We start from the raw sequence: 24,159 nt of genomic DNA, 5'->3' as shown, positions 1-24,159 counted from the left end.
AAAAAAAATCCTATCCTGTTTCAGTGAACCATATGCTCTGTGAAGTTTTTACAAAAAAAATCCAGAAATTTTTCCATCAAAGGCTTTCCACTGTCAAATGCAATCCAATCTACTATTAACTTACCATGCTTTGGCTGGCCTTCGGAGTTATCATTTTTTATTATATAATATGCACACCTATCACGATTTATCAAACTCTCAGCTTGATAAGGTTATGATCTATGAAGTTTCCTGGGAAACTGGGTTGCTCTGTCTGGCTGTTACTTTTGCACTAATACTACTACTTCCTTGGAATGAAGAATTTTGTCACATCTGGTGTTTCTTTTGCACTGTTTTGTTAAATTACCCAATGCCTTTAATGCAGAAACCCAAAGAAGAAATGATTGTCTGTATTTTGTTCCTTCAATGTTTAGAAAAGAATGGGAGATAATATATTCTATGAAGATTGCCCCAAGTTTAGTATAAGATAATAATATCAATGGCTTAATTATATATTTATTAATAAATGATCTTGAAGCCAAGATTTCTTTTGAATTGTAAAAATAAAGGCCTATATTTGGGTGTATATCTATAAAGAATAAATTTGTTGAATAAAGAATTTTCATAGATTGTTTTTAGAAACAAAGCAAATTCACATCCTTTATTTAAAACACCACATAGAATAAAAATAAAGAGAGAATGTCCATTAGTTCTATACAGTTGAAGACTCTATGAATCCTTTTTCACACTAGCAAGAGGAAACACTATTTTTAAGAATATATACACTTGAAATTCTCGGTGGTCTAGAGTGATATCTAGCGGCTCAACATAAACAATGGCTTTGCTAATGAGGAGGCCTTGATGGTCCTGTGGTAGGCTTTACAATCCTCCCTGATAAATCTATAGGCATCTCAGAAGTAGATATTTGCTAACCCAAGGAACAAGAAGATACAAGGCTACTCACCTATTTATCGAGGGACTTCTCTGGTGGTTCAGTTATTAGGAATCCACTGTCCAATGCAGGGGACACGTGTCCAGTCCCTGGCCCAGGAACTAAGATTCTGCACGCCGTGGGGCAGCGCAGCCTGTGCACCACAAGCCGAGAGAGGCCCACGGCCGCAGTGGAAGAGGCTGCGCGCTGCAGCACAGAGCCGACACAGCCTGAAAGAAAACAGTGATTCTTAAAAGTTATTGAGAGCCATCCGTGTGTTCGATCCTAGGTGCTTGGAATAAAGGTGAGTAACACAGAGTCCCCACCCACAAACAACTCCCTAGCTAGCTGTGGGACCAGGTATAAATGCAAATCGCAACATACAGTATGATATGTGCCTTAATAGAGGTAGAGTCACTGTGTTATGGTATCAGAGGAGAATAAAGGGATTATGCTGGGGGTGGTGATGAAAGGGGTGCTTATGGAACGCTGCTAAAGAAGAAATGATGCTTGAGGTGGACTTTATTGGCAGAAGGAGAGAGAGAGAGAAGAGAAAGAGAAGTAGGTGAGGAGATGGGTAAGGAGGGAAGCAGGAGAGGAGGAGGAAGGGAGGAAAGCTGAAGGTTAACGCAGACCCAGGGAGAGATATGCTAACAAGGACACAGAGACTGAAGTAGGCATGTAAGTTAAAAAAAAAAAAAAAAACCCAGAGCAAAACAGAAAGATCCAGAAATCCCAGTTAAATAGAGTCAGTAGACCAGAAGGGGGTGCTCTCATGCCCTGGGACAACAGCAGAGCCCAAAAGGAATAAGACAGGCTGCTCTTCCTGGCAACAATCACCATCGCTCACTATTAGAAAAATGCAAATAAAAACTACGGTGAGGTATCGGCTTGCACCAGTCAGAATGACCATCATCAAAAAAATGTACAAACAATAAATGCTGGAGAGGGTGTGGAGAAAAGGGAGACCTCCTCCACTGTTGGTGGGAATGTAAACTGAATGTTCTCTGTGGAGAACAGTGTGGAGGTTCCCTGAAAACTACCAGACCTACCATATGACTCAGCAATTCCACTCCTAGTCATATATCCAGAGAAATCCAGAATTCAAAAGGATGCATGCACCCTGATGCTCACTGCAGCGCTGTTTACAGAGGAACATGGAAGCCACGTAGATGTCCATTGACAGGATGGATACAGAAGATGCAGCACCCATATACAGTGGAATAGTACTCGGCCACAAAAAAAGAATGAAACAATGCTATTTACAGAGACACGGATGGAGCTGGAGATGGTCATACAGAGCGAAGTAAGTTAGAAAAACAAATACTGCATAATATTGCTTATATGTGGGATCTAGAAAAATGGTATCGATGACCTCATCTGCAAAGCAGAAATGGAAACATAGGCATAAAGAACAAATCAATGATTATCAAGGGGGGACAGAGTGGGGATGGGATGAATTGGGAGACTGGGATTGACTAATTAATAACAGCCCAGGGAACTCTGCTCAGTGCTCTGTGGTGACCTAAATGCAAAGGAAACCTAAAAAAGAGTGGATATATGTATATGTACAACTGATTCACTTTCCTGTATAGCAAAAACCAACATAACGTTGTGAAGCAATTATACTCCAATAAGAGTTAATTTAAAAAAAATACTGAACTCAGTCAATTTCTCTCAACGTCTAAAGGCAATGAAGGATGGTGCTGTATTTGTCTGCATTGTTTTGTATCATTTAAGTCAAATGGCCTTCTTGGTTAAAGAATAATGCCAACGAGTATAATTTTTTAAGAGTATGGACCCAATTCCTGGCTGTACCTCTTAGTTTTGCTTTTTACAGCCATAGACTTCCCCTTTCACTATCTCTGTTGCAAAAATACGCACTATCTGTCACAAAGAGACAAGGACAAAGTGAATAAATGCATCAGTACAAGTCAGTCATTCCTACAGATTAAAAAAAAGTGTATTTATTAAAGATGGAAGGAAATGCTATCCCTAGAGCCGTACATGCTAAGTTGTTCAGTGGTGTCTGACTCTTTGTGACCCCTGGACTGTAGTCTGCCAGACTCCTCTGTCCATGGGGTTTTACAGATAAGAATACTGAAGTGGGTTGCCATTTCCTCTTCAAAGGGATCTTTCTGACCCAGGGATCGAATCTGCATCTTCTGCATCTCCTGCAGTGGCAGGCAGATTCTCTACCACTGAGCCACCTTGCAAGCTCTATCCTTAGAGATACTTAAGGTCAAATTTGCCGAAGTGTGGAAAACAAAATGTAGGAAATTTCCATGAATATGTTGGCCGGGCAAGGGCCTAAGCACTTCCACATAACATTCTCTCTTCACTGCTGCTGGGGTAAGACGACTCTAAGTCTGGTTTGCTTTCTCACGGATCCCGGTGTGATCTGTGGAAATTTGCTTCACCTGGCTGTCTTTTTTCCCTTTCCTCTGAGAGTTTAGAAAATGACACTTACTTGGTGGGACTTAATGTTTATAACCACTTCAAGATTTTGAAGAGAAAACGATGAAAGATGAAAAAAGTACTGTTCCTCGTACTCGTTGGTCAACAAACATTGAAATCTGGAAATAAACTACAAACCAGGTTTAATATGTTAAAGTTTGCATTTAAAACTCTAAATTAAAACATTTACTGTGTTTACATTTAATTCAGTTTGACTGTATGCAAGTTCATTCCATGTGTGTTTATTGAGGAGCTATGATGAACTTCAGAAAACTAAAAATCCGGGACCTGTAGAAATTGTCTCACTAGCCATATTGGAGGGCAAAGGGTTTCCTCTGCTTGAAGGACAGAAAGAAATCTCCCTGTCTGCTTCAGCAATCCTATCACACAGATGTGAAGTCCAGCAGGAAAACTGGGAGACAACACAATCAATCCATCAGCAAATATTTCTGAGCTCCTAGTAGGGTGCAGACACAGTTTTAGATGCTGGAGAACTGGGACTGAAATGAAATCCTTGTCTGGAATGAAACTATAGATGGAACCATGTTCCCTCTCAGCCTTATTTCACAGTTCTGTCAAAATGAATGATATCATTTCTACTTTCACAGTAATATGTGTATGTGTGCTAAGTTACTTCAGTTGTGTCTAACTGCTTGCAGTCCTACGGACTGTATCCCACCAGGCTCCTCTGTCCATGGGATTCTCCAGGCAAGAATACTGGAGTGGGTTGCCGTGCCTTTTGCCAGGGGATCTTCCCAACCCAGGGATCGAACTCGAGTCTCTAATGTCTCCTGCACTGGCAGGCGAGTTCTTTAGCACTAATACCACCTGGGAAGCCCCTTGGTAAGATGGTGAATGGGAGAGCACCCTGAGTCAAAAATTGATTAACCACTACTAATAACAAAAACAGAAATAAACCAAGCGCCTCCTGGATTCCAGCACAGTGTTAAGTCTCAGCAGCATACATCACAGTTTTTCATAATAGCCTTTTCTTTTTCATATTCGAGGAACCAGAGGCTTAGAAAGCCACAGAAAGCAGCTAGTGGGCGGCAGAACAGGGACACAAACCTAGGCCTGTCTTGATTCCAAACATTTATGAGGAGTAATGAAATCCAGTCAGCTGACCATAAGCTCTCAAACTCAATGGTGGCCATTTTCCTGTCTGATTGCTCAGTTATTGCTGGCTGCCTTGCAAGTAATTAGCAATTTTCTAGTAAATTTCTCACTTTTGTGGGAAGTCCATTGCACTGACCTTCAATGAAAAGCTATTTCCTTCTAAAAACTCTCAGCAAGGCACCTGCATTTCCATCCAGAAAGGACCATCTTGGGGAGCAAGGGAAGGATTAAAGCAAAGATTTATTAAGCAGTTATTCATTTAAAATTTGTATAAAAAAACAGGCATTTAAAAAACATCTTTTATTTCTCAGGGAAACTTCAAAAGAGGAGAATATCAAGGTTCAGAAAAGACAAATGATCTACCCAAGGCTGTGCAGAAAATAGCAGAGTTGGGGTTTGAATCCACACCAGACTCCTGCCTCTCTCTGCTCCCTATCTGCCTCTGGTAAACGTATACCTCCGGGATCTCACTTGGTCAAATACTTCATGACCCAAATAAACAATGACAACCACCACTGCTGCAACAGACCACGAATACGTAAAATAGGTCTCTGCTCAAATATGACAGGAAGTAGCCAGCCTTTCCCTTGTGCGCTTGTGTTCACTCACTCTTTACGACCCTGTGGACTGTAGCCCACAAGGCTCCTCTGTCCATGGGATTTTCCAGGTAAGAATACTGCAGCAATTTCCTGCTGCAGGGGATCTTCCCGATCCAGAGATTGAACCCGTGTCTCCTGCGTCTCCTGCATTGACAGGTGGATTCTTTACCACTGAGCTACCTGGGAAGCCCTAGCCTCTCTCTACCCTCCCCTCCCCTACCCCTATAGTTTTATTTTCCTTCATTGCACTTACCACCTTCTGACAGGACGTAGGGTTATTTGTCTTCATTGTCTGTCCTGCATCCTGGAATATGAGCTTCTAGAGAGAAGGGCACCCCACTCCAGTACTCTTGCCTGGAAAATCCCATGGACGGAGGAGCCTGGTAGGCTGCAGTCCATGGGGTCCCTAGGAATCAGACACGACTGAGGGACTTCACTTTCACTTTTCACTTCCATGCATTGGAGGAGGAAATGGCAACCCACTCCAGTATTCCTACCTGGAGAATCCCAGGGATGGGGGAGCCTGGTGGGCTGCCGTCTATGGGGTCACACAGAGTCGGACACGACTGAAGCGACTTAGCAGCAGCAGCAGCAGACAGAATTCATCTCAGCTGATGCGTCGATTTCCATCTCTCTCATGCCTAGAACAGTGTCTGAAATAAAAAATAAACATCTATTAAACAAGCTCATTAAAGTAAGATTTTAAAGGCAGTTCAGTTCAGTTCAGTCGCTCAGTCATGTCTGACTCTCTGCGACCCCATGAATTGCAGCACGCCAGGCCTCCCTGTCCATCACCAACTCCCGGAGTTCACTCAGACTCACGTCCATTGAGTCAGTGATGCCATCCAGCCATCTCATCCTCTGTCGTCCCCTTCTCCTCCTGCCCCCAATCCCTCCCAGCATCAGAGTCTTTTCCAATGAGTCAGCTCTTCGCATGAGGTGGCCAAAGTGCTGGAGTTTCGGCTTCAGCATCATTCCCTCCAAAGAAATCCCAGGGCTGATCTCCTTCAGAATGGACTGGTTGGATCTCCTTGCAGTCCAAGGGACTCTCAAGAGTCTTCTCCAACACCACAGTTCAAAAGCATCAATTCTTCAGCACTCAGCCTTCTTCACAGTCCAATTCTCACATCCATACATGACCACAGGAAAAACCATAGCCTTGACTAGACGAACCTTTGTTGGCAAAGTAATGTCTCTGCTTTTGAATATGCTATCTAGGTTGGTCATAACTTTCCTTCCAAGGAGTAAGTGTCTTTTAATTTCATGGCTGCAGTCACCATCTGAAGTGATTTTGGAGCCCAAAACAATAAAGTCTGACACTATTTCCACTGTTTCCCCATCTATTTCCCATGAAGTGATGGGACCGGATGCCATGATCTTCGTTTTCTGAAGGTTGAGCTTTAAGCCAACTTTTTCACTCTCCTCTTTCACTTTCATCAAGAGGCTTTTTAGTTCCTCTTCACTTTCTGCCATAAGGGTGGTGTTTAAAGGCAGGGTAGATAGCAAACTTGTAACAGTTGACAGCACTTATGTTTTAGTCTCAAAAATATCACTTTGGTGCAAAACATGCAGCAATTTGAATTAAAATTTTGTTTCTTAAGTTAAAAGTGACTCCCAACTTAAGAAATCATTACTCATTATCTAAAATTTGGCTTCAGGGTAAGGCTTCATTCAAGAACCTTATCAGCATGGTTTATTTTACTTTTTAAGGCATTTTGAGTAGCACTTTTGACATTTTGTCATTTGTAAATGTAAATGTATCTATTTTAAATATTATTACCTTCCTGATGCCTAAGGGCAAAACAGACATTTTAATTTATCTTGTGAAGATATAAAGTTAGACAGAGGGTGGAAAAACTGATGAAAAATGAAAGATCAGAAGAGAGACAACTACATTACAAAAATGAAAAAGCATTAGTTTTGTCTATGAAAAAACCCAAACAAATTAGCTACAGGTATAATAAATAGTCATTATTACAATCATTTCAAAATCCAGATAAAGAACATTTTTATTAACTGTTTGATACACCTCTTTCCCCCTACATTATTTAGTTGAATTCTCTTTGATTTCCTCTTTATATGACAGTAACTTTGTAATATTATTTTTTCCAGGAAACTTTCAGTTCAGTTCAGTTCAGTTCAGTTGCTCAGTCGTGTCTGACTCTTTGCAACCCCATGAATCGCAGCACGCCAGGCCTCCCTGTCCATCACCAACTCCTGGAGTTTACTCAGACTCACGTCCATCGAGTCAGTGATGCCATCCAGCCATCTCATCTTCTGTCGTCCCCTTCTCCTCCTGCCCCCAATCCCTCCCAGCATCAGAGTCTTTTCCAATGAGTCAACTCTACTTTAGCAATATTAAATTAATAGTTTTTATTATTAATAATTGGCTTGCAATATAACCTCGTTGCCTCCCCAGACAGCCATTTTGCTTTTTTGCATTTCTTTTCCATGGGGATGGTCTTGATCCCTGTCTCCTGTACAATGTCACGAACCTCTGTCCATAGTTCATTAGGCACTCTATCTATCAGATCTAGTCCCTTAAATCTATTTCTCACCTCCACTGTATAATCATAAGGGATTTGATTTAGGCCATACCTGAATGGTCTAGTGGTTTTCCCTACTTTCTTCAATTTCAGTCTGAACTTGGCAATCAGGAGTTCATGATCTGAGCCATAGTCAGCTCCTGGTCTTGTTTTTGTTGACTGTATAGAGCTTCTCCATCTTTGGCTGCAAAGAATATAATCAATCTGATTTCGGTGTTGGCCATCTGGTGATGTCCATGTGTAGAGTCTTCTCTTGTGTTGTTAGAAGAGGGTGTTTGCTATGACCAGTGCATTTTCTTGGCAAAACTCTGTTAGTCTTTGCCCTGCTTCATTCCGTATTCCAAGGCCAAATTTGCCTGTTACTCCAGGTGTTTCTTGACTTCCTACTTTTGCATCCAGTCCCCTATAGTGAAAAGGACATCTTTTTTGGGTGTTAGTTCTAAAAGGTCTTGTAGGTCTTCATAGAACCATTCAACTTCAGCTTCTTCAGCATTACTGGTTGGGGCATAGACTTGGATTACTGTGATATTGAATGGTTTGCCTTGGAAATGAACAGAGATCATTCCATCGTTTTTGAGATTGCATCCAAGTACTGCATTTTGGACTCTTTTGTTGACCATGATGGCTACTCCATTTCTTCTGAGGGATTCCTGCCCATAGTAGTAGATATAATGGTCATCTGAGTTAAATTCACCCATTCCAGTCCATGTTAGTTCACTGATTCCTAGAATGTTGCCGTTCACTCTTGCCATCTCCTGTTTGACCACTTCCAATTTGCCTTGATTCATGGACCTAACATTCCAGGTTCCTATGCAATATTGCTCTTTACAGCATTGGACCTTGCTTCTATCACCAGTCACATCCACAGCTGGGTATTGTTTTTGCTTTGGCTCCATCCCTTCATTCTTTATGGAGTTATTTCTCCACTGATCTCCAGTAGCTATTGGGCACCTACTGACCTGGAGAGTTCCTCTTTCAGTATCCTATCTTTTTGCCTTTTCATACTGTTTATGGGGTTCTCAAGGCAAGAATACTGAAGTGGTTTGCCATTCCCTTCTCTAGTGGACCACATTCTGTCAGACCTCTCCACCGATGGCATCACTGACTCGATGGACGTGAGTCTGAGTGAACTCCAGGAGTTGGTGATGGATAGGGAGGCCTGGAGTGCTGTGATTCATGGGGTCGCAAAGAGTCAGACACGACTGAGTGACTGAACTGAACTGAACTGATAACCTCATTGCAGGTTTGTGCCCAGAAACAGAGGAATTCTGATAAGTTCTGTTTTTCATAATAGCAAAAACAGAAAACCCACATGGTGCATTTATAATTGTGTGTGGTGACTGCAGCCATGAAATTAAAAGACACTTACTCCTTGGAAGGAAAGTTATGGCCAACCTAGATAGCATATTCAAAAGCAGAGACATTACTTTGTCAACAAAGGTCCATCTAGTCAAGGCTATGGTTTTTCCTGTGGTCATGTATGGATGTGAGAGTTGGACTGTGAAGAAAGTTGAACGCCAAAGAATTGATGCTTTTTAACTGTGGTGTTGGAGAAGACTCTTGAGAGTCCCTTGGACTGCAAGGAGATCCAACTGGTCCATTCTGAAGGAGATCAGCCTTGGAATTTCTTTGGAAGGAATGATGCTAAAGCTGAAACTCCAGTACTTTGGCCACCTCATGCGAAGAGTTGACTCATTGGAAAAGACTCTGATGCTGGGAAGGATTGCGGGCAGGAGGAGAAGGGGACAGCAGAGGATGAGATGGCTGGATGGCATCACTGACTCGATGGACGTGAGTCTGAGTGAACTCTGGGGGTTGGTGATGGACAGGGAGGCCTGGCGTGCTGTGATTCATGGGGTCGCAAAGAGTCGGACACGACTGAAGGACTCATCTGATCTGATCTGATCTGTGCTGTATCATCTAGCACATTCCTGAAAGGGGACAGCTTCGCATTTGACTAGGGATCATTTAGAAATTAACTCTTCACTGACAATTTTTATGTTTAGCTACTGAAAAAGTTTCCAGGCGAATCTGTAGGTGCTGTACAATGTCAACCTATGTTTCTCCTCTACTACCCAAACTTAACTGTGTCAGCACCTTAGAACAGTTGATGTTACAGTAAGACCTCTGGCCCTGTCCTTCAGTGTTTCCACACCAGGCAGACTGGCCTAAGACATGGGGGAGTGTGCCTGGGAGCTGTTCATTCCCATGCTGGTGCAGCTGGGAACAGCTTGATGTAAACATGACCGAGAACCACATAGATATATTCCATCAAAACCAAGCTGAACAAAGCTCCCACTCATCTTCCCCTTAGCTGGATTTCAGTAATGTTCCATCACTACATGGAGGGGGAGTTGGAGTGAAAAGATATCACAGTCTTAACTGAATTCAGATCAAGTATTTCACTCTGGCAGATTTTACAAAGGCATATGAACATGTGAGTTAATTGTTGGTGTTCCTTCCAGGACTTTGGAAGGGATCTTGGAAGGGAGGGTCCTGAGTTCCAGCTTCATTAACTTCATGTTAGACTCTCTAGTAATGGGTTCACATCTACTACACTTCAGCTACATTAACCTCTATCTTTCTCTCTCTCTTTATTTTTATTTTTTTTTTGCACTGACCAGGCATATTTTTGCTCTTCCTCCCACTCTTCCTGCCTTTCAAATAACTGTTCCTTTACTCTTTGTGTCTCAGCTCAGGGAAGTCTTTTCTGGTCTCCTGTGTATCATCCCATTACTCTGCCATGCCACTCTGTTCCTCTCTTTTTAGCTCTCATTTCTGTCTGAAGCTATTTTGTTTACTTTTCTCTTGTTTACTTACTTACTTGTCTTTTGTTTACTTACTTACTTGTCTCCAGTAAAATGCAGGTGCAAGAGAGCAGGAATTTTGCCCAAGATGCTTACAGCTACACCACCTAAACCTAGAAGAGGATCTGGCCTTATTCATTCAAATGATTTTTGAATGAATGAACAAACTATAAGCTCAAAAGTGCATAAATATCTTTTTAATTAGCTCAAGAATATAAAAACAACTCCAGTCCTCCAGTTCACCAGGTTGGAAAGCCAATCTCAGGTATTATTAGGGCCTCTTTCTCCTTGGAATTTGTAAAGGTGATAGGGCTGCCCTGGTGACTCAGACAGTAAAGAATCTGCCTGCAATACAGGAGACCCAAGTTTGATCCCTCAGCCAGGAAGATACACTGGAGAAGGGAATGGCTACCCACTCCAGTATTCTTGCCTAGAGAATTCCATAGTTAGAGGAGCCTGCTTGGGCTACAGTCCATGGGGTAGCAAAGAGCTGGATATGACTGAGCAAATAACACTTAGAATTTAACAGAGGAGCAGGTTATCAGTCACTGCCTTCTCTGATCATTGAGCTGTCTATGGTCTTGGTGTCAAGATTAGGACATAGACAGGTACAGACAGAAGACCATGAGAAGACGCTTGCAGAAGACAGCCATCTCTAAGCAAGCAGACAGGCCTTAGAAGGCTCTGCTGAAACCTTGATTTCAGCCTTCAAGCCTCCAGAACTGTGAGAAAATAAATGCCTGTTCTTGAAGCCACTCGGTCTGTGGTGCTTTACAATAGAGTCCTAGTAAAGTACTCCCTGAGGCCATAAGGCTGGGCGACACAGCAACTCTGGGCCTTGTGTGAAAGCAGGAGTTGCTAGTGTGCATCTCTTTAGTTCTGCAACCCTGCATGATGGGACTTCAAGTCACCAGCCATAGCAACAGTGGTGGTTTCTCCCCAGACCACATTCAGCAAGAGCGGGCACATAGAAGCTCAGGGAAAATGCCTTTAGGAGGGCCTGGAGTGGCTTTCACATGACTCCTTATTGCCTCCACTGGAATGTTGCAGAGCCCAACACCACCTGCTCACATGGTATTTCACACACGTGCATTCCAGGAGACAACACAAACACTCAAGGGGCAGCAGGCCCTAGCGGGGTCAGCAGATGATGAATTAGTAATTCTGCAGGAGTCAGGGAGTTGCATAACTGCTAAACATGAGTTAACAAATGTTTATGCATCATATCGATTATGTGTATACCTAATAACTGTAACTAATTCCGACCAGCATGTTTCCTCCAGAGGTTAAGAACAATCATTTGAAAAGATCTTACTGTCTTTGTCTGGGATATTAATTTCTTCTCAGATACATAATCTTATGTCTAATTGTTGTCAGTCATTTTTTTGCAGGGAGAAAAATAAAGCAACAATACCAAAATGCATTGTTTCAAAGCTCTAAAATTTAACACTGATTTTGGAGGGTATAATTTAGTGACAGTTCCAAATAATGATTGTACCTGTGGAAAAATGATGTTGTTTGTTTAAAAATATAGAAGCTATAAGGTAAATCTCATTTTTGAGAATTCATTGACATTACCTTACGTTTTTTCCTTAAAAATTATCTTTTTATTTTTTTCTGTTTCAGATAATCCAGTACTATCTGAAATGCAAAAAAGGGAGATTTATTAGCAAAACCATAAAGTAGCAAAATGATATAGTCAGCAGACATCATGAGTCATAGTATTTCATTCCTTAATGGTACAGTCAAATGCCCTCCAGTGTTTCAGAAAATTCAAATGCCTAAAACTATCTTTTCTAATATGTTTAACTCCATCTTCATTGTCCTAAAGTATACACACACAAGCATACACACACACCATTTTTACAATGTATGGTTTTTGAAAATGAAACTTTTAATATGCATTTATCCTACAAGGATTTTCATCCATGTGGTTTCATTTGGTGATTCATTCAAATTTAATTCACATAAATATATAGTTAGTTACCCAGTCATGTCTGACTTTCTGCGACCCCATGGACTATAGCCTGCCAGGCTCCTCTGTCCATGGAATTCTCCAACCCTCTGGAGTGGGTTGCCATTTTCTTCTCCAAGGGATCTTCCCAATGCAGGTATTGGATCTGGGTCTCCTGCACTGTAGGCAGATTCTTTACCAATGAGCTACCAGGGAAGCTCTGGTAACATAAATATATTAGCTAATGTTGCAAGATGCCTGCTACTTTTTTTAAAAGTCCCTTTAATAATCACCAAGTCCTGGTAGCTCAAAAGGAAAGAAAACTTAAGTTTGGTGTAAATAGTGAAATCGTGGCACATTTTTCCAGTTTTGGTTATTCTAAATTTCACATAATTTTACAATAATGTTGTGAAATAATAAAAAATACATATTAGCCATTGTCCCCAGTTCCTGACACAGAGCTCCTAAAAACCCTTGTCATTTCCTAACTGATAAGAACACTAGGAGTGTCTCTTGTTCTAATATTGGCCTTTGACCTCTGTTCCTCCCACAGAGCTCCTAAAACCCTCGCAATTTTCTGGGTGATGGGAGTGCCTTTGTTTTAAGGAGGTGACATTGGGCGAGCTCCTGTATGGCTCCTGATTGAGGGCTGGTTGCAGGAAAGACCGAACCATGATTAGAAGCTTAGAATTTTCAGTCACGCCCCACATTCTCTTGAGAAGCGAGGGGGCTGAAAGTGGAGTTAATGATTGATCATGTCTGTGTGATGTAGCCTCCATAAAATCCCAAAAGGATGGGGCCTGGGAAGCTTCCAGGTAGGGGAACATATGGAGGTGCTAGGAGGGTCGTGCCCCTAGCAGAGGCCGTGAAAGCCCCTGCCCCTTTCCACATACCCTCGCTTCACTACCCATCCCTTCCCTCTGTCCATCTGTATCCTTTATCACATATCCATTAATAAATTGGTAAATGTAAGTAAGTGTTTACCTGAGTTCTGTGAGCCGCTCTAACAAATTAATCAAATCCAAGGAGGGGGATGTCCTTGGAAACTCTGATCTATAGTCAGTTGGTCAGAAGCACAAGCAAGAACATAGGATTGCAACTGGCATCTGCGGGGTGTGTGAGTGAGGGTGGGGGGACAGTCTTGTGGGACTGAGCGCCTTATCTCCTGGTAGATAGTGTCAGAATTTAGTTGAATTCTTGGACACCCTGCTGGTGTCCTGAGATTTGTTTGTTGGTGATGTAGGGGGTCCCCGCCCCACAGACAAACATTGGAATTGTGATCAGAAACCAAAAGAATTGTTTGTTCACAAATAGCTGAGAAAAGAAAAGATAGAAAAAGGCAAAGGAGAAAAGAAAAGACATACCCATTTGAATGCAGAGTTCCAAAGAAGAGCAAGGAGAGATAAGAAAGCCTTCCTCAGTGGTCAATGCAAAGAAATAGAGAAAAGCAATCAAATGGGAAAGACTAGAGATCTCTTCAAGAAAATTAGAGATACCAAAGGAACATTTCATGCAAAGATGGGCACAATAAAAGACAGAAATGGTATGGACTTAACAGAAGCAGAAGATATTAAGAAGAGGTGGCAAGAATATACAGAAGAACTATACAAAAAAGATTTTCATGACCCAGATAACCACGATGGTGTGATCACTCACCTAGAGTCAGGCATCCTGGAATGTGAAGTCAAGTGGGCCTTAGGAAGCATCACCATGAACAAAGCTAGTGGAGGTGATGGAATTCCAGATGAGCTATTTCAAATCCTAAAAGATGATGCTGTTAAAGTGCTGCACTCAATATGCCAGCAAATTTGGAAAACTCAACAGTGGCCATAGGACTGGAAAAGGTCAGTTTTCATTCCAATCCCAAAGAAAGGCAATGCCAAAGAATGTTCAAACTACTGCACAATTGCACTCATCTCACACGCTAGTAAAGTAATGCTCAAAATACTCCAAGCCAGGCTTCAACAGTATGTGAACCGTGAACTTCCAGATGTTCAAGGTGGATTTAGAAAGGTAGGGGAATCAGAGATCAAATTGCCAACATCTGCTGGATCATCAAAAAAGCAAGAGAGTTCCAGAAAAACATCTACTTCAGCTTTATTGGCTATGCCAAAGCCTTTGACTGCTTGGATCACCACAAACTAGAAAATTCTTAAAGAGATTGGAATACTAGACCACCTGACCTGCCTCCTGAGAAATCTGTATGTAGGTCAAGGAGCAACAGTTAGAATTGGACATGGAACAACAGACTGGTTCCAAATCAGAAAAGGAGTATGTCAAGGCTGTATATTGTCACCCTGCTTATTTAACTTATATGCAGAGTACATCATGAGAAACACTGGGCTGGAGGAAGCACAAGCTGGAATCAAGATTGCTGGGAGAAATATCAATAACCTCAGATATGCAGATGACACCACCCTTATGGCAGAAAGCAAAGAACTAAAGAGCCTGTTGATGAAAGTGAAAGAGGAGAGTGAAAAAGTTGGCTTAAAACTCAACATTCAGAAAACGAAGATCATGGCATCCGGTCCCATAACTTCATGGCAAATAGATGGGGAAACAATGGAAAAAGTGACAGACTTTATTTTTTTGGTCTTCAAAATTATGGCAGATGGTGATGGCAGCCATGAAATTTAAAGTTGCTTGCTCCTTGGAAGAAAAGTTATGACCAACCTAGGCAGCATATTAAAAAGTAGAGACATTACTTTGCCAACAAAGGTCCATCTAGTCAGGGCTATGGTTTTTTCAGTAGTTATGTATGGATGTGAGAGTTGGACTATAAAGAAAGCTGAGTGCCTAAGAACTGATGCTTTTGAACTGTGGTGTTGTAGAAGACTTTTGAGAGTCCCTTGGACTGCAAGGAGATCCAACCAGTCCATCCTAAAGGAAATCAGTCTTGAATTTTCATTGGAAGGACTGATGCTGAAGCTGAAACTCCAATACTTTGGCCACCTGATGCGAAGAACTGACTCATTGGAAAAGACTCTGATGCTGGGAAAGATTGAAGGTGGGAGGAGAAGGGGACAACAGAGGATTGATCGGTTGGGTGGCATCACCAATGCGACGGACATGAGTTTGAGTAGGTTCCAGGAGTTGGTGATGGACAAGAAAGCGTGGCATGCTGCAGTCCATGGAGTTGCAAACAGTCGGACATGACTGAACAAGTGAACTGAAGTTCACTGTGATGCTTTATTTTTCTCCAGAATTTAAAATGTTACTATATTATTCATGATAAAGAATAGCTTCTGTTTTTGAATAGTTAGCAAAGGATCATAGACATTAGCTCAAAATATAAAGTTATATTTGAGTGAAAAATTAAATTAGAAAAATAAAAAAGGCATAAATTAGGCATAGGTGACCAACATAAAATGATTGTAGAATAAGTCATTCCTAATAAATATTTTTGTTTCATAATATGTCTTCCTAGTTCTGTTAGGCTCAGAAATCTTAATGTGCTATCCAAATTGGGAAAGATAGTATAAATATTATTAGCTGAATAAAAACCAAATGAATGAATGAATGAAGAGTAGAGCATCTGGTACAGTCTTAAGTAATTTAAATGGTTCAGAAGTAGAGCCAGTCTAAGAAGATCATTTTCAAAACCACTTAAGACACATTTTTCCCTTAAAATATGTATTTTGGTCTTGACATGATTCTTACATCCCAAATAAAATTAAGAGCCAACTTATGTGGTTTTTGACCAGGGCTCTGTTTCCATTCCTCTACTAGTATCTCAGTTTTACCCCACTGGCCTGGGATTTAATTTTACCCTCCTTGCAAGTTACTAAGCTACCCTGTTACTGTTTCTTGGATGCTGAAAGCAGATGTGAGACTCTTGGGTGGAGACAAAGAGCTTCACTACGAGGGTGCAGCAAGCAGCACGAACATGGGTCTGTGGACACCAGTGAATCTTGCCTCAGACTCCACAGGGTTGGTGTGGTATGACCCAGATGGATGCTACACACACAGTAAGTTTGCGCAACGGCTAAGGAAGGCAATGGCACCCCACTCCAGTACTCTTGCCTGGAAAATCCCATGGATGGAGGAGCCTGGTGGGCTGCAGTCCATGGGGTCGCTAAGAGTCAGACACAACTGAGTGACTTAACTTTCACTCTTCACTTTCATACACTGGAGAAGGAAATGGCAACCCACTCCAGTGTTCTTGCCTGGAGAATCCCAGGGACGGGGGAGCCTGGTGGGCTGCCGTCTATGGGGTCGCACAGAGTTGGACACGACTGAATCGACTTAGCAGCAGCAGCAGCAGCAAGGAACACTAAAGTTAAAGAGTCCGTTGCTATTATTTTGTTTTTGGCTAACTTCAGCTAGCTAACTTGCTCTTTGTGCAAGCCTGGGAAATTACCACATTTCTCAAGGCTGCATGCTGCAAACACAACCCTGAGCAATAGCTCAAGAAAAGAAGCATTAGGATCTCGAGTTCCGACACACCTAGAAGGATATAAAGGAGCCTAGTGACCCATGGAGGACTCTCCCACCACCACCTGGTGGATTTTCATTCTCATCCTGGGTTCCACTACTGCTATCGATATCCACGAAGGGTGGACATGGCTCCTGACAGCTGCCTGGAAAAGCCTTGAGCTTCCCTCTGGTTGGATCACATACAAATTAATCACTGGGGCCAGACGACTGTCCTTGACTTAGGCCTAGATTTGCACCCATTCCTGAACTAATCTCTATGTAAAAGAAGAAGATTACTCTTATTACTTAGATCATCCATGCTGGCTGCGGTGGGAGGATCAATTTTACCCAACTTAATAGCTATCAATGGGGAAGAGGCAAAATGTTAGGTGGCAGCCATTACCTACTTTACATGGTCTCTAAATGGTATAATTCAAGAATTCTGCTCTATTTCAGCTTTCGAAAGTCAAATGAAGCAGAGAGAAAGAAAAAAAAAATTAGAACTCATTGGCCTTCTTTTCTATGCCTTTATTCTGGGCTATCATCTATTTTTTCACTGTATTCATAATAATTGAGCACCAGTTAGGTGTCAGGAACTGTACTAGACTTGGGGATACAATTCAGAAATGACTCCTAATCTCACAGGTTAATAATCTAGTAAAGGATTCATTTTAAGAGACCATTAGGATGAGATGGAAAAATACAGAGTGATGGTAACCCATAGAGGGAGCCTCTCACCTGGACACTGAGCGGGAGGGTTAGGAAAAGACTCTTGGAGAATATGATATCTAATCTGAAGCCAGAGGATGAACAGAAGTTATCAGGTGAGCTGTGTGTGGGTGAGGACTAGAGAACTTGGAAGAATGCCTTAGGACATGGAAAAACAGAGCTAGTTAGAGAAACTGACTGTGATCCTGTGTATCTGAATCATAAAATTCAAGGTGAGAGAAGAGGCAGGAGAAGTGAGGAGTGGGAGGCAGAAAGTGTTATCTATGTAAAGGAAACTTGACTTTTCTAAGAAACCTTAAAGACTTTAAAAAAAGAGGGAAAACAAGGTAGATGTTGCATTTCAGTAATTTCACACTGGCTATATAGAGTGAAAAATGAATTGAGGAGGAAGCAAGGCCAGGACAGAGAGATTAGTTAGAAGATTGCTGAAATCCAGCACAGAGACAGAAGCAATTATACCAGTGAAAATGGGATGAAGGCACAGATTTGTAATCTATTTATTAAAAGAAGTTAGAGCTGTAGGTCTTAATGAGTAATTGGATGCATGAGATGAGAATAAGGAAATATTTAAGGCCTGGAGATAGGATAGCAATGATAAGAACAGATATTTTTAATTCAAGTAGCTGCTGCTGCTGCTGCTGCTAAGTTGCTTCAGTCGTGTCCGACTCTGTGCGACCCCATAGACAGCAGCCCACCAGGCTCCCCCGTCCCTGGGATTCTCCAGGCAAGAACACTGGAGTGGGTTGCCATTTCCTTCTCCAGTGCATGAAAGTGAAAAGTGAAAGTGAAGTCGCTCAGTCATGTCAGACTCTTATCGACCCCATGGACTGCAGCCTACCAGGCTCCTCCATCCATGGGATTTTCCAGGTAACAGTACTGGCAAAGGTTCAAATCCTAACTCTACATGTAGCTTCTAAGGCTGAGCTAATTACCAGCAAAAAGGAGACATTGATAACTGCCGGGGTCCAGCCCTGGTGGATCCAGGGAATTCGAAGCAGGGACGGTGTCGGCGAGGATCAGGAAACAACTGCTTAATTAAAGGTTAATTAAGGATATAAAGAGTAATAGAATAAGGATAGCTCAGTGAGGAAATTCAGTGGAGAAAAGAGGCTGAAATAAGGATAGCTCAGTGAGGAAATTCAGGGGAGAAAAGAGGCTGAATAATTCAGCCAGAAGGTGAGAGAAAGAACGACATGGGGAGACCAAGTTTCCGTGAACAAGGCCCGCACTTTATTTTCCAAAGTAGTTTTTATACCTTAAGTTATGCATAGAGGATAATGGTGGAAGGGGTAGAGTCATGCAGCAAGCCAGGCTTTCTTCCTGCAAACTTATCATATGCAAAAGCTTAGGTGATTTGCATCATCTTCTGGCCCAGAGGCCTGTTAACATTTTAAGACCCTTTCTTCAGAAAACTTATTTTTCTCTAAAGGTGATTGGTCAGGAGCCACCCTCCAAAAGCATTAGATAAAGTTGCATTCCTACAGAGCAAAGGTGTGGTGGGCTATAACAAGAAAAAGAATTATCTCAAGGGTCCCAGGTTACAAACATTAAAGCTACTACTTAGACCAATTATATTAATCAATACACTGCCAGGGACACAGCAGGTAAGGGATATGGAAACCTAACAGCAAACATTGGCCCAACAAGTGAAAATCCCTTCACCAATACAATTTCTAATCAATCTTTTAACTGCTCAAAGGAATCTGTATTTAGACAGTTTAGAACATCTCATGCCTCTCACAGTTGGGAGGCTCTGAGCAATCACATGTGGCCGGAAAAACCTATTCAGGCAGGCTAGAGGACTTCCAAAGGAGTTTGTAGGTTGAAACACTGTCACACCCAGGAATTATTAACTGGAACTGTAAGCTAACTCTTTTTTCAGAGAGAGGTAGTGGGGGACAGCCCCCTGTAAAGTCAGAGTGGTGTAGGTGAAAGCACAAAGCAGAAAGTAGGCAGACTCTGGTTTGGGGGGTAGATGCTCGAGAATTTCCAGGGGAACCCCTGAGGCTCGATCCCGCCTTTGTGTATGCCAAGCCTCCTTCCTCATGACCTCTGCCACGGGCGGAGCTCGCTCCCAGCAGATAACTACCTAGAAAAGCTGCTTTGAGGATAAAAATGCAAAGAAATAAAATACTCTATGTCAAGTTTCTGACATAGAATAAATAATAAATTATAGCAACATGTCAGTTCCTATTTCTCTGTCTGAAAGAACTGGTTAGATGGAAACACTATTCATTCAATGCAGTCAGGAGTGTGCTGGCTGCAAGTAAAAATAAACTGGACCTCCAGCAGTTTTTAAAAGTAGGGGTCATTTTTCCTGTGCAATAAAGAGAACTGGAGATGGATAGTTATTGGCATTAACTTAGCAGCAGTGGAATCTTTACTGTTACCCTTGGCTTTACCTCATGGTCACAACACGGCTGCCCCAGTTCCAGCCTCCAGTGTCAGCGTTGAAGGGGCCATGCATCAGAGAAAGGTTATGGGCTAGTTAATTATCCTGAGATGGGGGACATAGGAGGAGAAGACAGAAGTTTGAGAATAAATAACAAACTTGATTTTGAATATATGGAGTTTTAAGTTTCTGTGATATATTCACATAGAAAGAGGTTTATTAGGCAGTTGGATACACAGGCCTGGAGTTAAGGAAAGATATCTGGGATTGAGGGGGAAGGTTAGGTTCTGGGGGGTGAATGAGAGAACCCATAGCAATGGTATACAGTGAGAAAACACAAGGACCGGGACACGGCCCTGGCACAGAACACCAACATTAGTGGCTAAGTAGAAGCCAAGAAATGCCAAAAGTGAGACAGGAGTGTTTAGGGAGGCAAGAGCAGAGCCAAGAGCATGCTGTGTCCTGGAAGCCTAAAAGAGAAAACAGTTTAGGAGGACGTGGTCAGTAAGAGCAAGGGCTACAGAAAAGCAAGAAGGTAATAAGTAACCTTGCTGAGAGTTTTTCCTGTTGTGGGGACAGAAGCTAGACTGGAGTAGGTGAGGAGTGGAAGAGAGGAGACAGAAAGAACAAGCATAAAAAAAGTTCTTTTCTTTCTCTTTTGTTCTCAGAGTTCCTATTTTAGGATGTCAGTACTTGCAAAATTCTTTTTTTTAAAAGAAAGATGTTGGTAAAGTCAATTTACCTTTCCAAAGAGAAGCAAACTTGGAATGAGAGTCTGGTCCTCAGGACCTTGGGAGGGTCTCTTCCGGCGCCAACGGTTTCTGATTACATGGTCTTTCTTACTCCAGGGATGAGACACAAATAAAATCATTTGGCATGTTTAGGTTCTGGGAGCAGAGCTGTGTAAATGTTCATTGTATGATGCTTCCGAGTAATGAAAAAGGCAGAGACTGGAAGTCAGCGGTCTGGTGGCACATGTAATGCTCACTTTCCCAGGCTCTCCTTTATTTAGTGTGTTTTTATATGGAATGTCATGGAAAATAAAAGTGTTATGGGAAAATAAAAACGTTCCATTTGGACAGTTTTTGGTAGGTCATATTCAGATTCAAAACATTAAACTATTTTGAGCCACATATCAAGTCAATTTTATATTGGGCCACCCAGACTCAGAACACTTGATGAAAGACTATATAAAAATACGAAACTTGTATGCAGTGACACTGTATGCAGTTGGCTGACTATTCAGTTTTAAGAAGTTTCCTTCCTGTTGAGGAAGGAAGAAAATGAAACACTATTTAAATTTAAAGCAAATCATGCAATAGACATAGTTATAAGAATGTAGCTTCCCTCTCTCCCTCTCTCTGCCTCTCTTCTTCATCTTCTGAACTATGTAAGTACCAGTTCGGAAAAGTACTTTTCGGAGTACAAGGTTTTTGTTTTCGTTTTTTTTTAAATAAATATTTTGCTTTCTTTTATTTCTTGCAGACTAGTTCTGCAGGCTGCAAACAGCAAAGCTAAGAAAAATAATAATTTTTTTAAAATTCCCTTTTGTCTGTTTCCATCATTACTGTGGTAATTCTCAAAACATTTGTTTGAGAGAATCTAATCATCTAGTAGTTCAACCCTTAGAGCTCATATTTTAGGATGTCACTTGTGGCCTGGAGATCAAAACCTTCATGTGTCCTCTACTATTTATAGAAGTATTCAATGTGTTTCTCTCATTCTTTCATTTGAGGGCTGGGGTTTAATCAGTTAGAGCTAGAGAACTTTTGCTCCCGTTCCCCACCCCCCCACCCCCCCACCCCCTCCATCTCGCCGCAAAATGGGGACGTTATCTTGTGTGTGAGGCTCTTCCCGTTTCCTGAAGGTGGGCTGAGCAAAGGAGCGTGACGCAAGAGTGGGCTGTGTCCCTGATGCCTCTAGCGCCTCTGCCGCCCGGTGAATGATCCCATTAGCGGCGCAAATTCGAAGCGGCAGCCGGGGTAGCGGCGGCGGCTGCAGCGGAGGCTCTGTGCGCCCCAGTGCTGCCTCCTCGGCGCGAGCCCGAAGCTGAGCACAGAGATTCAACCGCACCCAGGCTCCGTCTGTCTTTTCAAGCTCTTCATGCTACCCGACTAAAAGAAGAAAATGGGCACGGGGGATTTTATCTGCATTTCCATGACCGGAGGGGCGCCCTGGGGGTTCCGATTGCAAGGTGGCAAGGAGCAGCAGCAGCCCTTACAAGTCGCTAAGGTAGGACCACCAAAGATGGGCTATCACACCTTGTTCTGGGCTGGGAGAGAAGGGATAAAAGCAACTTGGTGGTGGTTTATTCAAGTTCTGATTCAGAGGTCTCTATATTAGTTTGATTGTGATGCTGACGCTGAATTCTTCTTGGGTGTGGGTTTTTGGGTTTTTTTTTTTTTCCTTCAGAAAAACTTTGGAGAGTAACATATGGCACATATGTAATTAATCAGTCATTAATGGGGTGGGGAAAGAGTGCTATATTTTATCAGCTGAAGAAAAGCCTAATCAGCTGCTTCTCTGGCAACCAGCAAGACACTTGGGAACGTTTCTTCTAGGCAGTCTTAGAATCCACAGTTGTTATTGTTTCATGTCCCTTTACTTGGCTCTGGCTGAGGAGAAACGCTCAGCTCAGTATAACCAATTGGCTTGGCTATTTTGGGGACTCTTATAAAGTATTGTTAATGACATTTATCATACAGCATCCATGAGAAGGCCATCTTGGGGCAATAATTTTTTAAAATATGAAGATCTCATAAATTTATTTGAAAGAATATTCTTTTAAGGATTTGGCTTATAAATGCAAAAGTCTAAGTACCCTGGTCCATCATGTGCATTCATCTTGTTAAGTGCTCAAAATAAAATTCACAGACACTGGAAATATATTGTAAATAACTTAGAGGTTAACTTTGAAATGCATCTTATAATGATTTAAAATATTTTAGGTGTTTTTATTTCCATTAGATTGCTTTCTTTCTTAGCTCAATATGCTTACCAGTTTGCTTGAGGGGATCCGGTATTGTCTAATTGTGATTCAGCTAAAACCAATTTTAAAATACATGAGAAAAAGCAGACTTTTACCCAATTTTAATACTAAATTGAAGTACCTAGGAAAGAACGTTTGATTAATTTTCTATTTTATACTTACATTGAAAATGGATCTAGATCCTCATGAAATATATGGACGGTAGGCCTTTGTAGTTATTCTTCTTTTCCTTTGGCTTTTTTTTTTTTTAATTTATGTTCACTGTGAAGAAAGGAGTTTCTTTGAAATTTTCTGCACCCAGGCTTCCTCGGAAAATCCTTTCAAAATGTGATGGTGGAATCCTGCCACCTAGTGAAAATTTCAAACATCAAGGATGAAGCATAAAAGGGCAGATGAAAAGCAGACATTTTTAGAACTGAAAAGTTTCTCAGAGATCCCCAGTTCAACCTGCTAATTTTAGATAAGGAACGAACCTTCCAAAGCTAAGTAACCTGCCTTGGGTCTTTGGTCTTAGGTTTGGAACTGGCAGAGTGATTAAAAGGTACAAAGGTTGTTGGTTTCATTGTTTTTCTTTAGGAGTCAATGGTAGGCAACATCAGACAAAATATTAATGCCTAATTCAGCATATGTAGAATTCATGAGCCCGAAGTGGATTTGTCCCGAGTCTAGAATAGCAGTTGGCCGGCTCCTGTCACTGAGATTTGGGTTCTAATTCCAGCTCTGATCTAACATGCAGCCGGTCCTGAGACAGATCACTCTTCCTAACTCATTTGGGGGCGGTGTGTGTGTGTGTGTAGAAGAAGAAAGAGACAAAGATTTTGAGTGGGGTGGGAAAGAGGAGAAGTACATTGGAAACTGGACTCTACCATTAGTGAGGTTCTATTTGTTTGAATTTTCTACAGCCCTATTAGTATACAATTTTAGAATCACTTGCCAACCAGTTAAAATGTGGGGACAGAAGTGGCTAGAAGCTATGATTCTTGGTAGCTCTTTCATAGCCATACCTACAAAATAGAATGGGTTTTCCTCAGTTCTTGATGTGCTTATTTCAAAGTGGCACCACTGAGTGGTGATTTTTTGAAGAATTGAAGCAAATTGCTCATGAAGGGTGCTTTGGAGGCGTTTCTCTGCTGAAAGCTCTCTATTATCAGGATTCAGAGAGGCTGTTAGTTCGAATAAGGGTCAAAAAATTCATTCCTGCTCTCCCCAAAATCATCTTTCCTCAAAATCTAGGAAATATATTT

General features: G+C 41.8%; 1 protein-coding gene and 2 long non-coding RNA genes across 4 annotated transcripts in view; 1 reads left to right on the top strand and 2 right to left on the bottom strand.

The window, feature by feature from the left end:
* Positions 1 to 1,008: 1,008 nt before the first annotated feature.
* LOC113893996 lies at positions 1,009 to 5,472 on the bottom strand. The gene is made up of 4 exons (XR_003511427.1): positions 5,336 to 5,472; positions 4,620 to 4,690; positions 3,381 to 3,497; positions 1,009 to 1,140 (listed from the first exon to the last, which is right to left on the bottom strand). It is a non-coding gene; the product is annotated as an uncharacterized LOC113893996 (long non-coding RNA).
* Positions 5,473 to 12,045: 6,573 nt separating this feature from the next.
* The window catches only part of LOC113893995, a 371,757-nt gene continuing 359,643 nt past the window's right edge, over positions 12,046 to 24,159 (bottom strand). Inside the window, exons 11-13 of the long non-coding RNA XR_003511423.1 lie at positions 23,078 to 23,263; positions 20,669 to 20,764; positions 12,046 to 12,076 (exon numbers count right to left, since the gene is read on the bottom strand). This is a non-coding gene — a long non-coding RNA (uncharacterized LOC113893995). The remainder of the gene's footprint in view (positions 12,077 to 20,668; positions 20,765 to 23,077; positions 23,264 to 24,159) is intronic.
* Positions 21,873 to 24,159, top strand: part of SYNPO2 (synaptopodin 2) — a 204,167-nt gene continuing 201,880 nt past the window's right edge. Inside the window, exon 1 of one of the 2 annotated variants that reach the window (XM_027543718.1) lies at positions 21,873 to 22,158. In XM_027543718.1, coding sequence (XP_027399519.1) covers positions 22,054 to 22,158 — 105 coding nt within the window. In that variant the 5' untranslated portion in view covers positions 21,873 to 22,053. The remainder of the gene's footprint in view (positions 22,159 to 24,159) is intronic. The other variant, XM_027543719.1, reaches the window with a different exon arrangement.

Source organism: Bos indicus x Bos taurus, chromosome 6 (assembly GCF_003369695.1).
Source record: "Bos indicus x Bos taurus breed Angus x Brahman F1 hybrid chromosome 6, Bos_hybrid_MaternalHap_v2.0, whole genome shotgun sequence".
In the NCBI taxonomy this organism is placed as follows: Eukaryota; Metazoa; Chordata; class Mammalia; order Artiodactyla; family Bovidae; genus Bos; species Bos indicus x Bos taurus.
Note: the sequence above shows the minus strand (reverse complement) of the source record. Positions and strands in the feature narration are given on the sequence as shown.